General features: G+C 47.3%; 1 protein-coding gene across 4 annotated transcripts in view; it reads right to left on the bottom strand.

The window, feature by feature from the left end:
* Positions 1-25,577, bottom strand: part of CLPB (ClpB family mitochondrial disaggregase) — a 148,752-nt gene that overhangs the window by 27,551 nt on the left and 95,624 nt on the right. For all 4 annotated transcript variants that reach the window (XM_007463005.1, XM_007463002.1, XM_007463004.1 and 1 more), the window contains 2 exons: positions 13,296-13,393; positions 1,079-1,193 (listed from right to left, as the gene is read on the bottom strand). In XM_007463005.1, the coding sequence (XP_007463067.1) occupies positions 1,079-1,193; positions 13,296-13,393 (213 nt within the window). The remainder of the gene's footprint in view (positions 1-1,078; positions 1,194-13,295; positions 13,394-25,577) is intronic.

Below are 25,577 nucleotides of genomic sequence, written 5' to 3'. Positions count from 1 at the left end.
ATTTCTGGGGAATTCCCTGGGGGCCCAGTGGTTAGGACTCTGTGCTTTCACTGCCAAGGGCCTGGGTTCAATCCTTGGTCGGAGAACTAAGATCCCATAAGCTGCATGGCATGGCCAAAAAAATAAATTAAAAAAGAACTCCCCAAAACAAAGCCCACAGATTTCTGGGGCCCCCTGCCAGAACTTCTTATTCCATAGGTCTGGGCTGAGGCCTCAGATCTACATTTCTAACAAGTTCCCAGAGGATGCTGGTGCTGCTGGTTCAGAGACCACTTTGGGAACCACTGCCCTGGGGGATACCCCTTGTCTAGGCCAGGCATAGGGTTCCACTGACCTTACCTGACCTGTCTGAGGTCACCCTCAGGGAGTCATGCACCTGAGTAGAGGAACAATAGTGAGGCCACCATCCTGAGCAGTTTGATATATCTCTCTAGTGGGATCTGCATGGGAAGGAGGGCCATTAGATTAGGAGTTACACCAGCAGGCAGTCTAGCTCCCAGGGGTCAAAGTATCGGACATAAAGAACTTCTGAGGTGGAGAAGAAGGCACTCAAGACTTGTTCAGAATATTTTCCTCCAAATTGAACCAGCTGCTGACAAATTATACTTAAGTGTGGCAGAGTCCTGTGCTGGGAGACAGAAGATAAAAGTTCTATTTCTGGCTCAACTGCTACATTACTAGTGATGGACAAACTCCTGTTCCTCTCTGGGTCTCAGTTTCCCTACCTGAAAAATGGGGGTGGGGTGGGGGCAGTAGACCAGATGAAGGTCAGAGTTAAATTCAAAGCATATGAAAGCAGCCTTAAGCAAATTATTGAAGTGCTCTTCTCAGCTTCCTCATCTGTAAAAGAGGAATTTAATGGCACCAACCTCATAGGGTTGCTGTAAAGATTAAATGACACAACATATGCAAAGAGCTTAGAACACTGCCTGGAACATAGGAAGTACTCAACAAATGTTATGTTGTAATATTATTAGCCACTTCTCCCCAGCATGGAGACAGCAGGACTACAGCTCGCTGGGGCAGACCGCGAGCTTCCTTGCCCTTTTTGGTGCGGACCAGCATCTCGCATACTCACCAGCACCTACTGTGGCGATGGCACTCTCCTGGCCAATGATGTGCTCCTTCAGCCGCTGCTCCAGGGGAAAGCGGCGCCTTTCCTCGGCCTCACGTTTCCGCTGCTTCTCTTGGTACTGTGGGGAGAGAGGGAAGGTGGCTCAGGAGTGCTGGGCCCAGGAGGATCCTAGTTTCATTCTATCCCCCAACCCAGGGGGGGAAAACACAGGTTTTCTTCTCTGGGGGTCCTGATTCACAGCTCTGGCTCATGACCACTAGAGGCTGGCCCAGTCCTCCCCCTGCCCCTCGACCTAGGCCTCACCTCATCTCCCTACCTCGGGTGGCCACTGCTCAGGGGTCCTGCCTCACCCTGCTAGTAAGTACTGCTAGTAAATTAACCCTTGACTCTGGTGTCTGACAGAAGATTTGGTTCGAATCTCAGCTCTATCACTTACAAGATGTGCTCACTACCTGGAGCAAGTTACTTTGCCCCAGTTTTCTCCTCTGTAAATTGGGGATTAAATATGATAATGTATATAGAATGTGCCTAGCATCATGGCTGATGTGCACTGAGTGCTTACAAATATAGGTTCCTTTCCTTTTCCACTTATCCTCTTTTTCTTTTTTTATAAATTTATTTATTTATTTATTTATTTATTTTATTTTTGGCTGTGTTGGGTCCTTGTTGTTGCACGCGGGCTTTCTTTTAGTTGTGGTGAGCGGGGGCTACTCTTTGTTGCAGTGCGTGGGCTTCTCATTGCGGTGGCTTCTCTTGTTGCGGAGCATGTGCTCTAGGCGTGCGGGCTTCAGTAGTTGTGGCCCACGGGCTCTAGAGAGCAGGCTCAGTAGTGGTGGCACACGGGCTTAGTTGTTCCACGACACGTGGGATCTTCCCAGAACAGGGCTCGAACCCGTGTCCCCTGCATTGGCAGGCGGATTCTTAACCACTGCACCACCAGGGAAGTCCTCCACTTATCCTCTTGAAAACCATTTTGGTTTTTAAACCAGAGCTACGAACACCCTCTACTTCAATTATACTGCATTTCAATTAAACACAACTATTCAGCAATTGCTGTGTGCCTGGCCCTCTGCATGCAATGATGGAAAGGTGGGGCAGGGGGAAGGAGGAGGATTATACCCTGCCTCCCGGGAGTTTTAGATGATGCTGAGTGCCTGGCATGTGTCTGGCCTCCGGCTTCGTCCATTTCAGAAAAGGCAGACGGAGGAGGCCTGAGCTTGGTCCTGCTGCGAGGGAGAAGATGAGAGCTAGGCCTTGCTCTCAGGGAGCTCAAAGCTGGGCAGGGGAGGTGAGGCAGGGTCTGTACACAAATACTACTCAGGCAGAATTAGCCATTTCCCTCATGGTTCCAAAGCATGTGTGCCTATTTCTAGCCTTGTACCTATCACTAAAAAAAAAATTACTTGAAAACCAGTTTGTTGCATGTGTGTGATTCTGTCTTCCAAATCAATTATGAGCCCCCTGAGGGGAGACACTGCCTTTTACTCACTGCTATTCCCGGCACGGGTCCTGGCACAGTGGACGCATCTGGTGAATATTTGCAAAAATGAAGTTGATGACAGATATAAAGAGAAATTAACAGCTAGACTGGGTGGTGTACAAGTACAGAGAAGGGAAGGATACATAAAGCACGGCACAATTCTGGGAGACAGGAGGCTTGAAGGAGCTGGAATACTGGGCTAGGTGGGAGCTGTGGGACTATCTGGAGACTGGGCAAGGAGGGGTGAGTGTGTGGGTCTGATGATAAAGCATTTATGGAGGCCAGGGGACGGAGGGTGGGGGAAGGAAACAGGTCTTGAAGTGGGATGGAAGGACCTGGGTCTTCAGGAGGCTTCTTTCCCCTAGGGCCCCTGTAATACTGACAGCTTTCTAGAAAGCGAGCTGACAAGGTATGGTCCTGTCACAAAAGTTGTGGCTGTAGATTGCTCTTGCGAGGAGAGTGGATGAAAAATACCTGCTGCTTGGGCAGTGTTTTCCTGTTAAGGTAGTGACCTTGACAGAAGTTAAAAAAAATAAATAGCAAACAATCCAATTTCGGCTGTTGCTATCAGTCTGTAACTGAAAGCTCCCATCAGTTCCAGGGTTTCATACGGAGCAATAATTCGGCGCTGATCCCAGCGGAGCAACACTTGCTGGTTGGAATCCAGCGCGTCATCGTGCAGCTCCCTCAGGCACCACATACATCACCTGGCTCTGCCGACTCCAGCCATATATCTGCCTCCTCCTCTCTGTCCACCCAGCCCCTCTCAGCACTCGAGTCCACTGGGGTGGAAGGCTCTGATGGTGAGATGCACACATACCTGCTGGTACAGCACTGGCCTAGTCAGCTCACAGTCAGTCTGGCTGCAGAAGGAACCTGGCCTGGGAGGGTTTGTTAAGTCTGTTTCGTCACTTCCCCTCAGGGATGGGTATTCCTGCCTCTGGGCCTTTTGCTCACACTGTTCCCTCAGCACAAAATTCTTCTCTATTCCCACCTACCTCTAAGTGATCTCAGTTTAAATACCAAATTGCCTAAGGAGCCTGTTGCCCTGGCCCCGGGACCTCCAGAGCACTTATTTAACTGACTGTTTATGTCTCCTTACTCCACACATGAGGTCCGTAGTGACAAAGCCCATGTTTTATTCATTGCTATAGCTCCAGCACCTAGCATAGGGCCCTACTCACAGAAGAAGTCAATACATGTTGCCAACCGAATCAGGTAACTACCGTTTGTGGAACAGCTGCTGTGTGAAAGGCACAGTACTCAGCACTTTATATGTAGTGTCTCACTGAATTCTTATAGTAGCCCCCATCTGGAGTTTGACTCCTCTTCTGGCTCACAGTGGGGCACACAGTGTGGCGGAAAAAAGCAGCTTTGCTCCACAAAGATGTGAATTTAGACCTCGCCTAATCCACTTACTAGTTAGCTGACCTTGGGGAAGTTAATTCACCTCCCTGAATTTCAGTTTCCAAATCTCTAACATGGTGATGGTACTCACACCTGCCTTGCAGGATCCTTGTGAGGATTAAGTGAGGTGATGTATACGAAACAATTGGCAGGTCTCTGGTATACAACAAATGTGTATGTAGAAGTCGCTATGTGAGAGACTCAAGTGGCCAGCATAGTACCTGGCCCGTGGCAGGCCTCTGATAAATGTAACTTCTCCTTTGCTGCATTTTGATAACTGATTGACTAACCCAGTGCCTTTTTTGTTTGTTTTTGTTTTGGTGCTGGAACCCTTTTAACTAATTTAATCTGCACGGAGCCCACAGATAAGGGGAACAGTTGCTCCGGCTTAAGCAGAAGCCAGAGGCCAAGTCCACGTGGATGCCCCCACTTGCCCCAGTGTGGCTCCTGAGGCTTCTCCCCCTAGGAACCCTGGGTCTGCAGGGTACAGTCTCAACACCAACTGAGTTCTCAGGATGCCTCTACTGTCTGGGGTGGCTCAGCTCTGCCTGTCAATTTTCCTTATGTGGTAGAGAACTCCATATCTAGGTACTTTCCATCCATTCGTTTCTGGGGCCTCACAAAACATATCTTCTTTCCTTCTTTTTCAGGGAAATATTTCTACCTCCTATAACTCGACTTCACTGTCATGATTTTAGGTTATCTTAGTATTCCTGTTATTTTCGTGGGCAATGGGAAAGGGTTCTTGACTTTTATGGGGGTGAGCACGGGGGAAAGGCTGCACTGTTATCTGGCTGGTTTCTCAGGAGCTTTCTAGATGGTACTGGGAAAGATTCAACCTATGGCTTAAATCTGAGCACATCCTGATTCTAGCATACTCCCTCCCAGCCTGAAGCCCTATATATCTCCTCAGAGAAACTTCTGAAACTGGATCAGACTTTTTGATAAAAATGTACAGGACAATGGGATTAAACCAGGTAGAAGGTTACTGCTTCATGCTCTTTTCCTAATGTTTATTAGCACAGAGTTTATATTAAAAAATATGCTGAATGAATGAATGACTTTTTAAGGCATGGACTATGAGTTCAGGCTTGTGGAAAACTAACCAGTGGAAGAACCTAGGAAAGGAAAACACTTGGTCTGTATATATATTCTATTTGGGGGAGAGGAGAGAGAAGGATGGGAGAAGGCACTTGGTAAGGGTCTATGAATGTGGGCTACTGCTGTTCCCGGCTTTCTGAGGAAACGGGGAGGAAGGCTACAGGGACTGAGGTCAAGGCCCTGCTTTGACAGGATTCCACTGGAGGAGAAGACAGGTTAGATGACCCAGCCTGCAAAAGTAGGGGGCACTGGGCTGAGAGGCCCAAGAAGCTACCCAGGAGAGCAAGAGCCGGGGAGTGATCATCTTCTTAATAAAAGCCACATGCAATTAGCTTCAGAAGCCCTCACCTGGAGCTAGCAGCAACCAGCTCCCTATGCTGCATCTCGGCTGGATAATCATGGCCACTGGTTTCCATCATTCTTGATTTAATATGGCACCCCTCCTGGCTCTGAGTGCATTTACAGGAAAGGCCTGGGAGGCCGAGGCGAAGCCTAGCTGGGCTCTCGCTAGGAAGTGGGTGGCTGGGCAGAGAGGCTCTGTGGAGGAGGGTTACAGGGAGAAGGGGTATGGCAGCACACCTACGGTTGGGCATTCCTCAGGAACAGGTCTGATAATAAACCTGGTGGTACATTCACTGAGAGAGGAGCTAGGGTAGGGGTGGTAGGCAGAATGAGGCCCTGGACAAGAACAGGATAAGCATGGAGGAGGGAAGAGAAGAGAGGCCAAGCTGTAGTTTGTCTCTTGTGGGAGGTCAGGGCAGAGCCCACTGGCTGCTCACACACTCAGATATGCCCCATCCTCCTGACTCCCTGATCCAACCCCAACTTACATCACAGTCAGGGCTTCTACCATGCCCTGAAGCTGTGGGGGACAGAGAGAACTGGGTGCAGAGGCCAACAAAGGGGACCATGGGGCAACAGATGAGACTGGGGGTGTGTGGGATGATGGAAAGAGTCCTGAGAAGGGGGGTGATGACAAGAGGAGCCCAGGGGGTCCAACAAAGGAGCCTGGGAAATACAGAGCAGACAGGAGAGGAGACTGGGGGACAAGAGGGGCACCTAAGGGACTTCAAAGTCTCTTGAACTAGCTCAGAGTCCACATCCTTGTAGAGGAAAGCTGGGTACAGAGCAGGCATTAGTCCCATCAGACTTGAGGACCACTATGTCAGCACCCCAGATTCCATTCTCCTCTCCTCCAGTTGATCCTCCTTTTGCTGCCAGAGCCATATTTTTAACATGTAAATCAGATCATGTCATTCCTTTGCAAACAGCTGGGTTGATCCAGAGACAAGAGTGGTGAGAGAAGGTTAAGAGGCGCAAGGAGTGGCTAAGGTGAGAAAATGGGTTATGTTCTCCTCAGTCCATCACATCAGGAGGCACGTGATGTTCCTGTACCTGTGGCTGGGGATGTTAATTTTGATCACTTGGTTAAGGTGGTCTGTGCTAAGTTTCTCCAACATTTTTCCCTTTGTAATTAATAAGTACCTTGTGGGGTGGGACTCAGTGACTATGAAAATATCCTGTTACTCCTCAAACTTCCACTCACTAGTTTGAACATGGACTGATGAGTCTTGCTTGATTTAGAACCAACTGTTCTAAGTCTCACAGCCCTGTGGAGTTCAGAGGATCTCCTCCTCCCTCACTGTCCAGAGATGAAGTAATTAAAGCAGGGTCCCACTGGTAGCAAGTAATAAAGGCAGAACACTAACCCTTGTAGTCTAACTCCAGTGCCTGCACTTTCCACCCTGGAGGTAAGAAAAGACCCGTTCTTGCCTTCAGGAAGTTCAGAGCCTATTTAGGAAGATGAGACTTAAAACACAAATTTCATATTCCTACTTTTAGCATGGGGCTACCTAACGAATTTACTGAAAATAAACACCAGAGGGTGTTCTTCCCAGAAAGGCATAATCTGAGTTGAATCATAAGGAAACATTAGACAAACCCAAATTGAGGACGGTCTACAAAATAACCAGCTTGTACTCATTAGAATGTCAAGGTCATGAAAGACAGACTGTTCCAGATTAAAGGAAATCAGGGCTTCCCTGGTGGCGCAGTTGTTAAGAATCCGCCTGCCAATGCAGGGGACACGGGTTCGAGCCCTGGTCTGGGAAGATCCCACATGCCGCGGAGCAATGAAGCCCGTGTGCCACAACTACTGAGCCTGTGCTCTAGAGCCCGTGAGCCGCAAAACTACTGAGCCTGTGTGCCACAACTACTGTAGCTAGCGTGCCTAGAGCCCGTGCTCCACAGCAAGAGAAGCCACCGCAATGAGAAGCCCCGCGCACCGCAACAAAGAGTAGCCCCCGCTCGCCGCAACTAGAGAAAGCCACGTGCGGCAACAAAGAACCAACACAGCCAAAAAAAAAAAAAATTAATTAATTAATTAAAAAAAATTAAAAAAGGAGACCAAAGAGACATGAAAACTGAATCTAGCTTCAGATCCAGAATTTTCTTTCTTGTAAAGAGAATTATTGGGACAACTGGTGAAATCTGAATAACATCTATAGACTAGTTAATATCAATATTAATGCTCTGATTTTAAGGATTGTACTGAGATTATATAAGAAAATGCCCTTTATTTTTTAGGAAATTCATACAAGTATTTAGGGGTAAAGGGGTATCGAGTATATAACTTAACCCTCAAATGGTTCAGAAAAAATTATACATATCTCTCTCTATATATTATTTATATATACATAAGTAATAAAGCAAGTGCAATAAAATGTTAACAATTGGTATTATGGGTGAAGGTCTATGGGAATTTGCTGTACCATCTTTGAAATTATGTAAAAGTAAAAGTGAAACAAATCAGGACAATGCTTACCCTTAGGGATGGGTAGTGACTGGAAGGGAGTATGATGCAAATGAATGCGTGTAATAGTCTATTTATTGATCAGGTATATTCAGGTTGCAAAAATACAGTGAGCTGTATTCTTATGTGTACTTTATACAAATATGTTTCAACAAACAGTTTTTGAGAAGTTACAAGAAGGGACTTCCCTGGTGGCGCAGTTGTTAAGAATCCGCCTGCCAATGCAGGCGACACGGGTTCAAGCCCTGGTCCAGGAAGATCCCATATGCAACAGAGCAACTAAGCCCTGTGTGCCACAATGTGCGCCTGCGCTCTAGAGCCCGCGAGCCACAATTACTGAGCCCACGTGCCACAACTACTGAAGCCCGTGCACCTAGAGCCTGTGCTCTGCAACAAGAAAAGCCACCGCAATGAGAAGCCCACGCACCGCAATGAAGAGTAGTCCCTGCTCACAGCAACTAGAGAAAGCCTGTGCGCAGCAACGAAGACCCAACACAGCCAAAAAAAAAAAGAAGAAGTAAAAAGAAAAAGAAAGAAAGCAAAAGCCTGTCCCCGTAAAGCATGGAGTGCTGTGTTTGGCCCATGGAGAACCTGTAACGAAGGTCAGACGGTGCTGTCTGGGCCATCTGGGCCAAGCACAGAGCCAGGCATGCGGCACAGTGGCTCTCGAAATGAGATGCGAAGCAGGGAGCAGGTTGGGCAAGGCAGGGAAGGGATAGCTCTTCACCCTAAGCCAGGAGGAACATAACTTTCTTACCCTCCTGTATACCTCACCTGTTCTCTCCTGATAGCTTCCTTTAGATCTGATGGGAGCACCCAGGCTTGCAGCCCAGGATGAGGGGCTCAGGGGAGCACTGCATCCCCAGCTACCCCTGAAGCAAATGAAAAAATACAGAGGTAGGAAATGTGCTTGTGATTCTGTCACTGGGATATGCAAATAAAATATGTATGATATGCCTATCTGCCTAATATTCCTGCCAATTCATTCTCTGGATGTGATTAAAATGAGCAATAAATTCCTCATGAGTCTCAGTGGAGTGAGGATCTGGGAGTGGAGATGCGGGCTGGCACAAGCACGTCCCCCTCAGCTGAATATTCATCATGGAATAGCTCGCTATATTTTTGTTTTATCTGCCATCGTGTGAACAGAGATAGATTTCTACCTCTCCTTCATCTCTTAGTTAAGATGTGGAAATGGTCTAAGCTTTAAGTATTAAACTCTCCAGCTAGTGAAATCCTTCAAAGTGAGATCACAGTTATCTTCTCTACGAAGCCTGCCCTGCTCATTCTGCCTGGAGGTGATCCATGCTTTTCTGGGGCCCCCCACAAACTCTGTGTGGACCCCTCCTAAGGCACAAGTCAGTCTGTGCGTATCAGAGCTAAGAGCGCCTGCCTCTCCCCATCTTCCTCTCCCAACAGCCAGCTCAGGAGACAGGAGCTGGGCTTCATCCATCTCTGGATCTTCTCAGGGGGCCCAAGGGGGCTTCCGCACACAGAGAATGCTGAGAGAACTGAGCAAACCAGCCATGAGGAGAAACTTATTTAGGCCACCTAAGGTGACAGAGATTCTTAGATAAGTGAGTGACACATTTTAAAAGGCAGAAGAAAATTAAAAATTAGGCTTATGGATAATTCTAAAATGAGAAAATCATCAAGAAATAATAAGTGAAAAACGCAGATTCCAAACATGGAACTAGGATCATAACTCATAACACCTTCAGGACCAAGTAGGAAATACAAATGTCTGACAGGCAAGCACATAATACAGTAGGAAATAGGTGCCTGTGGCTGGAGAGTCCCCGCTCCAACCTCTAAGGCATTATACTCACATTAAAAAAAAACAAAACTGAATTGGCAAAATAAAACATGGCTGCCAGTTTGAGACCCCTGGGGTTTATACAGTAGGCTACTAACCAGGTTAAAAAAAAAAAAGACCACTTATATAAATATATATAGATATGGTCCAGAAAAGGCAAATGTAGTATCATAAGAAGAAATCTGATTCCTATCCCAATAGTTACTAATAATAGCTTGATTTTCTAAAGTGACCTGCAGATTTCTCATTTGTAAAATGTGGGGAATAAGAGCTACTTCATGGCTTTGTTACAGGATTAGAAAAAGTATATATTAGAACACCTGGCAGAGTGCCTAGATGCACTTGATAAATGGTACCTACTATTATTATAAATAATTAAGAACATTAATAGCAGTTATGTACAGGTAGTCAAGCTATCAGGCTAAAATGTTTTTAACTGAGATTCAGTTCAGTTGACATCTCTTCCAGGAAGCCTTCCTTGATCTCCCAGGCAGTATTAGAAGCCACCTTGGCTTTCCACAGTCCCTGTCCCTGGCCTTCCCTGGGACTGATGACTCAGTGGTGTCATGCTTTACTTGCCAGTCTCCTCACCAGATTGGGACCTCCTTGAGGGTTTCACCCAGCTGTCTTCTTCCCATCTAGCTGAGAGCCTGGCACACAGATGTCATTCATAAATATGTACTGACTTATTTAATTCTCTTCATTTTACTCTCAAAATTTTCCATAATGGGAAAGATGACTTTTATAATTACAAATTTTCTATAAAGAGCCCATATCTGACTATAGAGGTAGGTGAAGGTGGAAGAGGCTGAGCTGGGTGGCAGGGGGATGCCAGATGAAAAGCAGGGGAGGAAGATAAGATCAGAGTGGTGGTAACCTGTGTCTAGACAAAGAGCCAGGAGATGAGGTCTCAGGTTGGAGCCTCAGCACCCTCCAGGCCTGAATCATTATGTTACTGACATGGGGCCTGAACTCAGAAAGGAGCAGCTGCTGCTTACTTACTGGCAGAGGGAGACAGAACCCAGTCTAAAGCAGTGTTCTTCCCCTGAAACTCTTCTGCAAAGCTCTTCTGCACAATTTTGAAAAGGCAGTTTTTTGCAGCTTGGAGGAAAAAAGCAGAGCGGAAAGAATGGGTGACCATGGAGGTACTGAGCAACTAAGAGAAAGACAACGCTGCTGACATCCAGGGAGAGGTGAGGGTGGTTCAGTGGGTAGAATTTGAGGGGACTGCAGAGCAATCAAGTGGAAGTGCTCAGCAGACAGGTGAACATTTCGGAAGGAGGAAATCCAGACTGGGTAAAGGGATCAAGTGCAGAGAGGTGACAACAGAGAAAGTCTTCCAGCTGAGAGGTGACAGAACCCCTGGGCTGGCTCTGAGTGGTCTTCTAGCCTCTAAAGGCAGCCCCTGACCTGGGTCACAGCTCTGTGAGGGAGCTCCTCCTGCAGCAGCCATCCGTTAGGCCTGGCTCTGTCCTAGTCCTAATACTGAATTAATTTCCTCTCCTCCCATCCCCCTCACAGTCGTCCCTGTGTCTACATGCAGTCTCTCCTTTCCGGGCCAGACGCCCCATTGCCTTCGGCCTTTTCTCATGGCACAGTTCTGCTTGCCTCCTTACTGCCCCCCTCTGCACAGATTCTAAGAGCTCAGTCTACTCAGAAGGTAGCATCTGCAATTGCCCTCTGTGGTCCAGAAGGATCTGACTGGCACAGAGGACGCAACTGCCACTTATTCACTCGGGACACCAGCTTTGTACTGATGTGGCTGACATCAGGCCATTTCTCGGGCAGCCAAATTTTGTTAAGGGTCCCTCTGCAGTCCTAACCCTTCCACCCCCTCTGGCACTAAGCGGCCTGTTCTCCTGCTTTACATGACTAGACCAGGGCCTGCCCTATGTCACACCACCTGACAAATATGGGTACTTTTGGCCAAGTGCAGCACTTGCTCTCAGGGGACAGTGGTTTGGTCTGAAAAGGGAGATATTGATGGGGATGCAGTCCCTGAGGTGACTTGAAACAGTGCTCAGGGATTTCCTTATGGCATGGGGGAAGCTGACCCAACTATAGGACAGGAACATGGGAATAGTTCTGTCCAGTGAGTTGTGAGTGGAAGTAAAGGGTCCTACTTCCAGGCTGAGCAGTTAGCTGCAGATGCAAGGCCCTTCAGAGCACTCTCTCCTCTCTGTAAGCAAGCAGCAGTATTTCAGAGGGTGGCTGCTCTGCCAGTCAGGTCCCTGAGGACCTAGGATGAGCACAAACCCCCTCTGCTGACCTTCACGTGTAGCATTAGGTAAAAATGAATCTTTGCTGTTCTAAGCCTCCGAAATTTTGGGTTGTTACAATACCATGACCTAGTTTATCCTGACTGCTACACAGACAATGGTATTTTGAATGGAACCTTAGAAACCACTTAGTCACAATGTTTTCATTTCACAAAGGTAAACTGATCTTCAAGAGGGGAAGCGCTCACCTGAGGTCACCCAGTGAGTGAGTGGGGGAGCTGGGATCACAACCCCTGTCTTAGTCCGGTGACCTAAGTGCTCTTACTCAAGACACAGAGAATATGTGCCACTAGGTGGGACCTGTCACTCTTAATCATCTCAAAGCACTTCAGCCAGTTTGCCAATGAGAGACTCCACGATGCTGGAAAGAGCTCAAGACTGAGTCAGAAACCAAGCCTTCCAGTTCCAGTCCTGCCAGTGAACCTACTATATGACCTCGTGTCTAAGTCTTACTTACGGTTTTGATGGTAACTCACTCTGGGACCAAAGCCAAGTCACACCACATCCCTGGGCTCCAGTCTCCCCAGGAGGAAAAGAAGTCATTTGATTTAGGTTTCACAGATTTAAAATGTGTGCCCACAGCACAGCCTTCAGGGAGGTTACCTAGGGGGTAGGGACAGTCTAGTGGGTGGGGCACTGGGCCACCTCTCCTTCAACAAGAACAGCTCTATTTTCCTCTGACTTATTTGTTTAGACTTTGATAAGATTTCCCATCACCGGACTTGATGACTTCTCAGGTCCCTGCCAGCTCTGAGATTTGTGATTCTAGTTCTTGGATTCTGCCAAGCACTTTCTGAGATATAATTGGATGGCTGAGAGGAGCAGAAGGCAGCCTGTTTTTAGAAGGTTCAAAAGTCTGGTTGAGAAGATCAAATGAAGATGGAGATTGTTTTGGCTCAGATCTATACAAGGCTCTCTGGAGTGTGTGTGGAGGGAAGAGGTCAGGGAATAGCTGTAGAAGGAGTGATGATGGGAAAGGATTACTTGATGAGGCTAAAGAATACATGAGGCCTGAGGAAATAGTACTTAGGCTGAGATTTATGTCTTGCTGTCCTTCCTCCTATGAAAAGGAGCTGGAAGGTCCATTACCTCAAAAACTGAATTTGAAAGTCCTCAGAAGCCAGAAGTGGCCCAGGCCACTTCCTGGTCAGGAAGAGGGGCAGCTTCCTATTCTTGATGAGAGTGGGGGTTGGATTTCAATTTAAATAGACAATAATCCCCTAAGGAGAAGTGGCCCTTGGTGTGGAGCCTGACATAATTTAATGAGTGAAAGACCAAATGCAGCATGGAGTGCCCACAGGGCTTCTCATTTCTTTGAGACTTACCTTGGCCTCAGAAGTCCTTAAAAGCTTCATCACCTCCCCTTCTCGAGCATAATCCAACGGTGTGTGTCCCATTTCATTCCTCTGCAGGGGGTTAGCTCCTGGCAGGAGGAGAAGGAGAAACAGAGCCTCTATGAGTGATCAGTGGGCTCTCGGCCTTCCCTCAGAGGTGGCTTGTGCCTTGATTTCAGTGTAAGGGATGCCCACAGAAATATGGAGCAACAGAAACCTAAGAGACTGAAATACATGTTAAGCTACTCTGAGAGAGGAGTTCTCAGTCCTCTCTGACACAGAGGTCAGGGTACTGAGGCTCCTACATGGGCATGCACACATGTGCAGAAACACACTACCCACGCAGAGAGGTGCCACCCACACAGATATGCTATATACACACACAGGTGTGCTGTGCATACAAAAATACACACAGCCAAACATGCTAAAAAATACACCAAACACACACATAGATTAATACACCCCAACACCAATGCGTTATTCATTAAAATGCCCGCATTATCAAATTCGTTTGTACACAGATGAATATTCATTCATGAAAATCATATAAAAATCTAAAGCACAGAATATACGAAATAACAGTGAAAAGGCCCCCTTCTTTCTGCTCTCTGCCTCTCCCTCTCCTTTAATGCTCTCTTCCTTCTGGACACTTCCTGCCTACCAGAGTCAGCTGAGTCCTCTGATCATCGTCAGCAACCTGGCTGTGCCAGCCCTCACTGGTGCTACTTGTTGGTGAGTTTGTGCACTCAGGCAGGCATTTCCTCCAATCATTAGTTCCTATGATTTGAAGACAAAGAACTTTAAGTATAACAAAAAGAAGAGGCTTGCTGGGGGCCATGCATCTACCTTCTCTCACTTTTAAGTGCCGGCAGCTGATGAGCCCTGAATAAAGTATCCACTTGGTGCAAAGCCTTGTGGACAGGCAGTCGTGGAGGAAAGGCTACTCTAATCCCCATGCTATCAGAATCTCCTTCTCAAAGCCTAGGTCTGAGCAGCTCACTCTCCTCTTCAAAAACTGTCCATTCCATTCAATTTGCCAAACCTTGAATGAGTGGGGCCTGGGAACATGGAAGACTCAGATCTGGCCCTGCTCTAAAAGCACTCCTCTCAAGAACTATGTGTTAAATAGAACATTAAGGTAGTGGTCAACTAGTATTCCTTGATCATCTTTTTTGCTAGGGAAGTGTTGTCTAGAAGTAAAGAAGGGTTAAGACACAGTCCCTGCCACAAGGATATAATAAGTTGGCTGAGGACACTAAATACACAGGTAAGGCTGTGTCACCACAAGGCCTGGCTCAGGGGGATGTACAGCCACTATTTGTTGATGGACAGTAAAAATCAGTGTTTCTCAAACCCAGGCTGAGGAAACATTTATATCATGATATAAAATCATTCCTATTGAAACTCTCTGCTGCTTTTTTTTTTTTTTTGCGGTATGTGGGCCTCTCACTGTTGTGGCTTCTCCTGTTATGGAGCACAGGCTCCGGAAGTGCAGGCTCAGTGGCCATGGCTCACGGGCCCAGCTGCTCCGCGGCATGTGGGATCTTCCTGGACCAGGGCACGAACCTGTGTCCCCTGCATCGGCAGGCAGACTCTAAACCACTGCGCCACCAGGGAAGCCTAACTCTCTGCTTCTTAAAGGACTATAAACTTACCGACAATGGCAAACATTCATTAAGCATTTACAAGTGGCTGTCTGCCTGGGCTGCAGAGAAGAGGTGTGGGAGGATGAGGGGAAAGGAACAGAGAGAAGAAAAGTATGATCCAGGCCAAGGAAACTTACTGTCAATAAGAAAAATCAATACTTTTATACATGATCCTATTTTCTAATAGAAATCTGGTATACAATATTAATATAAATAATCTTTACTACAATATAATTCACATACCATTTAAAGTATACAATTCAAAAAAATAAATATACAATTCAGTGGTTTTAAATGCACTTACAACATCATACACATCATCACCACTGTCTAATTCCAGATCACTTTCATCATCCTGAAAGGAAACCCCATCACCATTATCAGAGACACTCCTCATTCCCCTCAACCCCAGCAACCATTAGCCTACTTTCTGTTCCTGTATTTGCCTACACTTGACATTTCATATAAATGGCATCATACAACATGTGGTCTTTTCAGCCTGGCTTTTTAAATTTAGCATGTTTTCAAGGTTCATCCATGTTGCAGCACATGTCATTCATGCTACAACATGAATGTAGGAATATAGCACGTACTTCTTTCTCTTATGGTTGAATAATATTCCATTCTATGACGTACCCCATTTTGTTTACCTATTCACCAGCTGATGAACACCTGAGCTGTTCCCCCGCTTTTGGCTATTATGAATATGCTGCTACGAACATCTGTGTACAAGTCTTTGCATGGACGTATGTTTTCATGTCTCGGGTATATATCTAGAAGTGGTGATGATAATAAGAATAATAGCCACTGGTATTTACTTACTATGTGCTAGGCACGGTGCTCTGGACTTTATATACGTTTTATCATTAAATCCTTACAACCATCCTGAGGGGCAGGAATTAAATTACCATGCTACAGACATGGAAACTGGGCTCAGAGGAGTGAGACAACTAGCCAAGGTCACAAAATTATTTGTTTGGAGCAGGAGTCGAACCCTGGTTGACTACAATTCTCCACACTCCCACCAGGGCAGCCATGACACACCACTGGTGAAAAATCATTCTGTGGTTTTTTAATGCTTACAGGATAAAATACAACCTTCCTAATAAGGAGGGTGCCTGGGTTCTTCCTAAGTGGCAGGCAAGTCCTCAGAGGCTCAGTTGGAGCCTCATTTTTTTCTTTCAATTCTGTTGGTGTTTACTGGGCACTGTGTATCAGGGCCCTGTATATAGGAAGATGGGGGACTGCCAAAGCCAATGAAGAGTTTTCTTTTTTACATTTCTTGACCACTCTGTAGCAACTGATACCTTGGCCACTCTCTCCTTTGAGTTCTAAAAACCACTTTTCAGGTTTTCCTCACACCCCGTGACCGTTCCTTCTCTCTTCTGCAGGCTCCTCTTCCTGTCTTTAAAATTAGGTCGGGCTTCCCTGGTGGCGCGGTGGATAAGAATCTGCCTGCCAATGCAGGGGACACGGGTTCGATCTCTGGTCTGGGAAGATCCCACATGCTGTGGAGCAACTAAGCCCGTGCGCCACAACTACTGAGCCTGCACTCTAGAGTCCACAATCCACAGCTACTGAAGCCCACACGCCTAGAGCCCGTGCTCCGCAACAAGAGAAGACACCGCAATGAGAAGCCTGTGCACTGCAACAGAGTAGCCCCCACTCGCTGCAACTAGAGAAAGCCCGCGCTAAGCAACGAAGACCCAACGCAGCCAAAAATAAATAAAACCCAGCCAAAAAAAAAAAAAAAAAAGCCCCAACGCAGCCAAAAAAAAAAAAGATTAGGTGCCATCTAGAGTTCGAGTCTAGGCACAATTCCAGCTCTCCAGAAGCTAACAGGGACGAGAGGTGACCATGCAACTACAACTCAGGCCAAGTGTGATCAGTGTGCGGAAGGAGGGACAGCAGGACTGTGGAGGCTCAGGAAGGAACACAGCGCTAAGGGGCTTGTTCGCCTGGCCCAGTTTTCCCAGCCCAGCCCTGTTCTCTCTGGTGCTCAGCACTGAGGACTCGACGGGCAGTGGCAGACATCATCTTCCCCTTCCCCAAAGCTCCTGGACCACAGCTAGGGAGGGCCGAAAGAGAGCTACAGTCATGCAGTGGAAAGGCCTCTCCTTTCTCAGGTAAGCCTCAGGGGGAGCTCTGTCACTAAATATGGGCTAGAGTGGAAGGGGGATGAGGAAGAGACCTCTGGAAGGGAAAGAAGAGAAGAACAAAGAGAAAAGAGAAATGGTTAAGATAGGAAAAAAAAATTGGGAGAGAGAAGGGGAGGGGAAGAGGAAGAGAGGTGAGAGAAGAAGATAGTGGAAGACCAGAGGGTGAGATTAGAAGCTTCAAACAAGTGCTGTCAGTGATCTATATTTGCTTACAGAATGAAAAATGTGTGCCATAAACATTGGCCACTGAGTAATTTCTAGTAGGAGTCGTGTCACTTCTCATAAAGGATGGGATGGGGATAGGTAGGGCATCTCTGCACCGGGGCCAGCCAGCACAGGGATGCCTTTTAAAGCAGGGCCGGGCCTGTCACCAGCCCAGGAGGCTCTCAGCTAGGCCCCACCCCAGCCACCCCGAGTGGGAAAGCCAGCCAGGCTCCCCAAGGTTCTGGAGCCTCAGGGCAGCACGGCTGCTCCCACTTTAGGAAGGCTGAGGCAGGGGCATCATGGATAATGTCCATCTAATATTAGTCCCCCAGCCCCTGCACCCTTGCTCTGATGCTCTGGCTTGACTAATTGCTGTAATAATTGATAGAACCTGACTTCTACAACTGATCGATTTCACCTCCACGACCAACGGCCACAAACCATTACACTCCAATAAATAACCACGTTGGGCCTCACCCGCCTGCCCTCTCCAGGGGCATCAGGACGGCCCATGCCCTGGCCTGACCTCCCCTTGCCTCCCACCCAGGGCCCCTCCGGGCCAAGCAGCTGGTCTAGAGGGTCAGGCTTCTGGGAGTAAGTCAGAGGGCTGGGCGGAGGTGGGGAGCACTAATCGCAGGCCATCCGTCACCTCCCACTGGCTGTCTGGGGCTCAGGCCAACACCTGGAGCACCCCAGGCAGTATAGTGCAGGACCCCTCCCCTCCTCTCCCTGCTTCAGATTAGTGTGTCCCAGCTTATAATATTTGATAAACAGCAGATTGGCTCCCTGGCAGCACTGCTGCGGCTGCGCCTGCCCCCTACAGCTGTGGAAGGTCACTCATTGGGGAAATATGTTTCTGTCAGTGGTATTGAAAAAAGTTTAGTGGAGTGACAGGCCTCAATTTTTCAAATTTTATTAACTCCATCCTCTTAACCATTTGTCTTGAATTCCTTCAGATTCTGGGGGATCTGTCAATAGGGCTCGGGCCAGGAAAGTAGGATGGGGGTGGATGGTCCTGGACTGGTCCTGGCTGGTGCCAGTGACAGGCTTGGGTCTCAACACCCAGGGCAGGATAAGGCAGTGGAAATGGTATTGATGGGAGAGGAGGCCTGGCCCACGGGGGCTCAGGGAGCCTGCTGCTCTTCTCTGGTACAGCACCTGCTTTAGGTTTGACATAATCATAGGCTGAGTGGAAAAAGACCTTAATGATGAGCTCTTCCAATTCCTTAAGAAGAGACTCCCCTCTACTACATTTGAAACAGGTGGGTCATTCTGGCTTCCCTGAACATGCCCAGAACCCAGTCCCAAGCTCATAGCTTACCAAGGGGTTCCCGCCACTAAACTGAGGGCAGATTCTTTTCACATGAGCCCCAACCTCTCTCTCCAACCCCACTCCCACCTTGGACTTCCTGTAAACACCTGTTCATCTTTTAAGACTCAGTTCAGGCTTCTTCTCCAGGAAACCTTCCTTGTTTCCCTACCACCCCAGGTTTGGTACCATCCTTTGTGCTCCCACAGGCCCTTCTGCTTCTATCTTACTACACTGATCCCTGTGTTAAAACAGTCTGTCTCCATCCAAGACTGAGAACCCTCAGAAGTCAGGGACCATGGCTGATCCACTGCTATATCCTGACTACCCAGCACAGGGCCCGGCACAGAACAGGTGTTCAATGAGATTTACCACATGAACGGACTTCTTTCCATGTGCTATCTTCTGAGGGCACACACAACATGGCTGTTCTTCCTGACCCAGAAAAGCCCTTCTCACAGCAAGTGTGTGACCATGTTCTTTGCTCCTGTGGGCCAAAGGCCCCAGTCTCTTTGCTGGTTCTAGACACCTCTTTGTCTGGGTGACAGATCAGGTCAGGTCAGGTCAGGCTCTGACACCCTCAGTGCTCTGTGGGTGGGAGGTGGGGAGGAAGTGGTTGGAGAGAGAGGCCCACTTGCCCTTCCTGGGAAGAGTGCTAAAATCAGAGTGGGAGATGGGATTCAGATCTTCTCTGTGCTGACAGCAGGCCTAAGGTGGGGAGGGGAGGAGGCATGTTACTCCCTCCTCCCTTGACACCACTCTGTTCTGGCCCTCTGCTATCTCTGTGACTATCAAAGAAGATGATGCATATGAGACAGCTTAAAAAAAATAACAGTAACTGTCCTATACAAATGTGTGAGGCTATATTATCAATAATATTGACATGCTCACCCACTCCCTCCCACCCCCCACAGTTCTATCAGCCATCGGGTCCTTCTAGTGATCCAGATCTACCACCACTGCAGTTCCCATGATTCACCCCTTCCCCTAACTGCCCCTAAAAGGGCACACAGCCTGGGAGCCAGTGGGGATGGGGGGTCACCACTCCCTGGCTGTATGACTGGGGTCCTGCTTCATTTCTCTGGTGGTAATGACTGCTGCCCTGCCTACCTCTAGGGGTTTTGTTTGAACTGAATAAGATAAAAAGCTTGAAAACTATTGGTGGGGAGAAAGATTGTACTGGCTGGATAATGCTCTTTTTTTTTTTTTAGTTTTGGCGGTACGCGGGCCTCTCACTGTTCTGGCCTCTCCTGTTGCGGAGCACAGGCTCTGGACGCACAGGCTCAGCGGCCATGGCTCACGGGCAAAGCCGCTCCGCGGCATGTGGGATCTTCCCAGACCGGGGCACGAACCTGCGTCCCCTGCATTGGCAGGCGGACTCTCAACCACTGCACCACCAGGGAAGCCCTGTATAATGCTCTTTGTAATAACTTTTGCATTCACTCTTCCTTTCCATTTTTACTGCTGGCTCCTTTAGCACCTTCATCCTGATTTTCACTATTTTAACAGTCTGTCTACTATTTCCAATTAGAAGTTTTTGTTGAATATAAGGGAAATCTTTCCCATGATCAGAGACATCAATGTGGAGCCATCCATTCTTTTTGGCTGCGAGCTCCCCATCAAGGAAGTGCTCCAAGAGAGACAGGATGACCACATGAGAGATGCCGTGCACCTGTCCCATCTCCACACTCACCTTCACTCACCTCCACACTGTTGTCTGGGACACTCCTCATGCCTGGAACCCCACTCCTTGTCTCCCTGACTATCCAGACCCTACCCCCTTTTCAAGGGCCCTTCTCTGGGAAGCCTCCTCGCCCTTCCAGTTCTCAATGCTCATCATCTATGGGCTCCTATTATCCTCCCACTCTTCCCTCTTCTGGGAGTCCATCTCTGTTAATCTTCAGAGCTAGTCTGTGTGTAGCTCCTCAGGTCAGAGATGGACTGATTCTTCTGTGTGTTCCCAGAGGCTGAAGGTGAGAGAGAGGAGCCCTGTCCAGAATGCTGCAGGCAGCACAGCAACACTGGGAACAGAGCTAAGGTTCCTGAGCTTTTCCCCTAAACCAACCACTAAGCATTCTCAACAGAATCCATACACCCGCGTACATGTGCACCTGCAGATCAGCCTCCCTGGTAACCGAGAACATTTACTGAGTTCTTATTATGTGCCATACCCTGTGCCAACTACTTCCTTCTATTTAATTCTTAATAAGAATTTGATGAAGAAGGCAGGAGAGGTATAATTTTTTTCCATTTCACAGATAACTGAGTCCAGTGGAAGAGCAAGGTGAAAGGAGACTGGCTAACATTTGTTGGGTGTTACAGCCTTTATATAGTTATTCATCATACAAAGACTGAGAAAACAGAAGCGGGGAGAACTGAAATAATCTGCCCATAGTCATGGGACTTATTATACTATTTTTTCTTTTGTATATGTTTGAAAGTTTCCATTTTTTAAAAATTTTTTTTAAAGAAGACAGGTCTGGTTTTCCACCACAGAGTGCTACCTTCCAAAGGCCTGATGACTCAAAAAGAGGTAAAAATCGTCTTTCCTCTTCCCTTCCAATGTGCTCAGATGATCCAAAACTAAGATGGGGGTGGGGCGGGTCTCCAGAGGCAGGTTTGGGACAGACAGCTTTGTAGAAAGGGTACGAAATGGAAATCCTTTTCCTCCCATTCAGGGCTCCCCTGTCTGGGATGACATTTGGAAGTCCTAATTCTCTGACACACATAGTCTGGGTGGGAACCCTTGCCTTCAGGGAGGTGGATTTCTAAAATTCATGGAACAGAGAGCTACTGCCTCATGGCTCCATCATTAAAATTCACTGAGTACTGACTTTGGGCCAGGAGCTGGGCATGCAGTGGAATCAAACTTGTTCTTGCCCTGGGGGAGAACCCAGACTGGTAGGAGACAGACAGGGACAGAAACAATGACAATATAGTATGGTGTCAGGATGAGAAGAGGATGATGAATCCCTCCCCCCACTCCAAGGGAGCCACAGACAGTGTAGCTGGGGAGATGGAAAAAAGAGTACCAGCTTTAGAGCAGAAGGTGCTATAAGAACTAAGGGAAAAAAAGACTGGAGAAAGCCTGGAGAGAGGAAAGTCAGAGCTCAAGGTCATGGAGAATGAGTGGGAGGGTGTAAGCTAGAACCCAGGCCTTCCAGTCCAGGGCTCTTTCTGCTTGCCTCGAGCCCTACTCCATGAGCTTTCAGTTCCAGCACTGACCAGAGGGACTAGACTACACTGGGTTTTCACCATTCTCTTCAGTGTGTCAAACGCCTCTTTGCCTACCACTCAGACCCAACGTTCTGCAAAGACCAGCTCCATCTCCCTTGCCTTGAAGGCTTCTCAGACCACTGCAGCCTACGTGGACAACTTTCTCCTTTGAAGCCCTAGAATACTTATCTGATCACACACTTTTCACCCATATGTGTCTTGTCTCCAGAAGCAGATGCATTACTAAAGGGATGCTTTGTGAAGGCCTAGAAAAGGAAATGGTGATGATCCCTAGGCATCAGGATGGGTTCACAGAAACCCAGTCATGCCAGATTAACCTCATTTCCTTTCTTCATCAGGATTACATGTGTTTGCTTAAGCAGGTACAGTTAGGGCATATGTAGACTTCTTCAGACATGTGCTGGGGTGTCTCAGGACAACACTGAGGACACAATGGAGAAATGTGTGCTCCATGTCACTACAGTGTGGAGGGTTAGTCAGTGACTGGTGGACTAACCAGACCCAAGCGGCAGGGTGGAGTGATTGACAGATCAGAGGTGAAGAAAAAGAAAGTTTCCAGTGGCAGCAAAAAGGCTTGGTCCTGGTTCAGCATGTTGACCCCTGACATGGGGATGGCCTGTTCATCATATCTATGGATGTCAGATTAGGGTGGGAAGAGTACCAAATACATGTGTGGAAGATGGACATTAAGAGCTAAAACACATGAGATGAAAATTAATGGAGATAAATGGGAAGTCATGGGTTTTGGATGACAGACAAAGTGGAGACTGTTCTGGGAAGAGTGATCAAGATAAGAAAGGGTTTAGAAGCCATGTGAGAAACACGGTTTAAAGAATTGGAGGTTTCCTTAAACCTCCTTAGAAGGCTGGAGGAAAGATAGCTCAGGAGACCATGCCTGAATTCTCAGGTATTTGAAGGGCCATCATGTGGAACAGGAATTAGATTTATTCTACATGAACCCAGCAGTAAAATTAAGACCCTTGGAAGCAGATTTTGGTTCAATATTAGAAAATTCTAACCATCAGAAAATCCAAAGATAGAATGTGAGCAGCCTCAGGAACAAATGAGTTCCCCAGCACTGGAAGTGTTCAAGCTCTGAATGGGTAACAATGTGGTAGGTCTACTACCTACACATCAGTTTACAGAGGTTTTTTTTTTCAAGATTGTTAATTTGTGTTTATTCATTCATTCAGAGATATCTTTGGAGAACCTTCTATGCAACTGGCACCATGCCAGGTGCCAGGGACAGAAAGGTGAATAAGAAGACACTGTCCTTGCTCTCAGGGAGCTCCTGATCCTGCTGAAAGCAGATGGACAAGTTTATTTCAATAGTACCTTATGCCTTGATTACAGGCCTCAGGACAGGGAAGGCTGACTTCAGCTCAGGTTAAATCAAAGAGTTCCTATGGAAATTCAAACACATGTTTGGTTACTAAAGGTCACAGTTTAATCAAGGCCAAATCATTTGTGTAAACCAACTACTGGCTGTGGGAATAGAAGTGTACACTGAAGCACAATTTGTGAATTTTTGTGCATGGTATTTTGCTCTTACAGTCCAAATTGGTCTTTGGCTGGGACTTGTTTATGTATCTACAGATTGTCTTACAAGTGGCTGTGGTGTCAGGGCAAAGTGATTTAGCCAGCGGGGCTACCCAACTCTCCATTTCTTACCCACCCTATGGGGACTGCTTCAGCACAGACATAAACATGCTCCTGCTGTTACCTTATTGCACTCATCACATGGGGAGGCTAGAAGGCTTGATTCAGGGATATGATTGGATTTTAAATCCCAGTCTCCCAGGATTTTAATTACTGGTCTGGGGCAGCAGGGCTAGGCACTGGCTGCCTTTGGATGGAGGAGGTCGATACGCCACTCCACAACATATTGAGCCACAATGCCTGAAGACTCTATTTCTCTATTTAATCATCTTTTGCAAAATTTACAGTGGAACAGGAGGGATCAATACTGAATTTATCACATTCTCTTGTAAATATGAGCCAGGAAAGAGTTCCAGGCAGTTTGTTACTGAATGGGAGGGAACACGTCTGTATATAGCTGGGCATTAGGAAATGAGACAAAATCCATACTTCTTGGCATAAGCTACAGATGCTCAGCCAGTCTCTAAAAGCCTGAAGACGAGTTCAATGGGAAGAACACTGATCCATTCATTCATGTGATCAACCAACCAACATTCCAGAGCACCTATTTTATGCTGAACCCTGTGTATAGGCTCCAGGAACACAACTGGAGCTCTGCTCTTGAGATCATAATCACAGATACCACAGTGGCTCTGCCACTTACTAGTGGTGGAACTTGGGCAAGTTACTTAACAGCTTAATGCCTTTGAGTATGCATATGGAAAATGTAGGTAATAAGAGTATTAAACTTTGCAAAGATATTTTAAGTACTGAAAGAGAGAAAAGCCTTAGTCTAGAGCTTGGTACAAAGTAAGAACTCAATAAATGACAGCTATTGTTATTTTTACTACAATTACCATTATTAAGCATTCCTTCCTATAATATTTCTCACTAATGGTGTATGTGTAGAGATGGAGGTGTCGAGGAGGGAGCCAGCCACCCCAACTCTTTAGCAGATGGAAGGGAGACTGAGTGGCCTTCCACAGGTTAGAGACCTACTCAGGGCTACTGGCAGCAGAATCAGAGGAACAGAAGGAAGAGGATATATGAGGAGACACATGCTAAGCTCTGTTTTTTCAAACTTCAGTTGTAATCTTTAAAGCAATAAAACAGCTTCCTAGGGAATTCCCTGGTGGCAGCAGTAGGGGCTCTGTGCTTCCAATGCAGGGGGCAGGGGTTCAATCCCTGGTTGGGGAACTAAGACCCCACATGCCACGCAGCTCGGCCAAAAATAAGCTTCCTAAAATTGCTGTGGGGTAACAGAGTGAGAAGTGATTCACTTTAGGTAGGCAAACCAGGAAAAGTGACAAGAAGAGACATAAATGAGTTGGCTCTTGAAGGCTAAGTAGGGGTTTGATAGGTGGTGAAGTGGGGAAAGGGCATCCCAGGCACAGAAAAGTGAATGAGCAAAGGTTTGGAGGCAGGAAATGCTAGGGAATGAGTAGTTGAGTGGGCCTATGGCAGAGACAGTTCCTGTGTCCCCAGGCCCACCTGGCTGCAGGCATGCCCCTGGTAAGCCTATCAAGCTCTGGTCCCAATCCTGAAGCAAACAACTGTCCCCTGCCCCTCTTGGAGATAGGGTGGTAGAAGATTCCTGGTGGACTGCAGAGAGACTTGCAGGCTGGGTTAGGCATGTGAGCTTAACTCACAAGCATTAGAAATTACTGAAGGTTTCAAAACAGGGGAGCGGTAGGGTTTTGCAGGGTAAAGGTTTGGAAAGGAGCCTAGAGGTAGGGAGACCAACAAAAAGTCTCTTACAATAGTCCAGGTGAGAGTGATGAAGTCTGAACTAGGATAGTGGGGACAGTGGAGAGAGGATAAACTTGAGAGAAAACTCTAAGAAAGATGGGCTTGGTGGAAAGTGAGGGTGAAGTCATCAGACACTTATAAACACTTTCTTGTTTGGGTGACCAGTAATGATGATGCCATTCACCAACTAGGGAATACAGAAGAAAGTATGAGGAGGGCTGGGTTTGGATACATTGAGCATGAGATGTCTACAGAATATGAAGCATCAGCAGAGCAACTAGAGACATGAAAATGCCTGATGTGTTCTAAGGAAGGCAAATATGCAGGCTGG

Source organism: Lipotes vexillifer, unplaced genomic scaffold (assembly GCF_000442215.2).
Source record: "Lipotes vexillifer unplaced genomic scaffold, Lipotes_vexillifer_v1.1 scaffold557, whole genome shotgun sequence".
NCBI classification, from domain to species: Eukaryota; Metazoa; Chordata; class Mammalia; order Artiodactyla; family Lipotidae; genus Lipotes; species Lipotes vexillifer.
The sequence above is the reverse complement of the archived record's forward strand: the minus strand, read 5'-3'. Positions and strand labels throughout refer to the sequence as shown.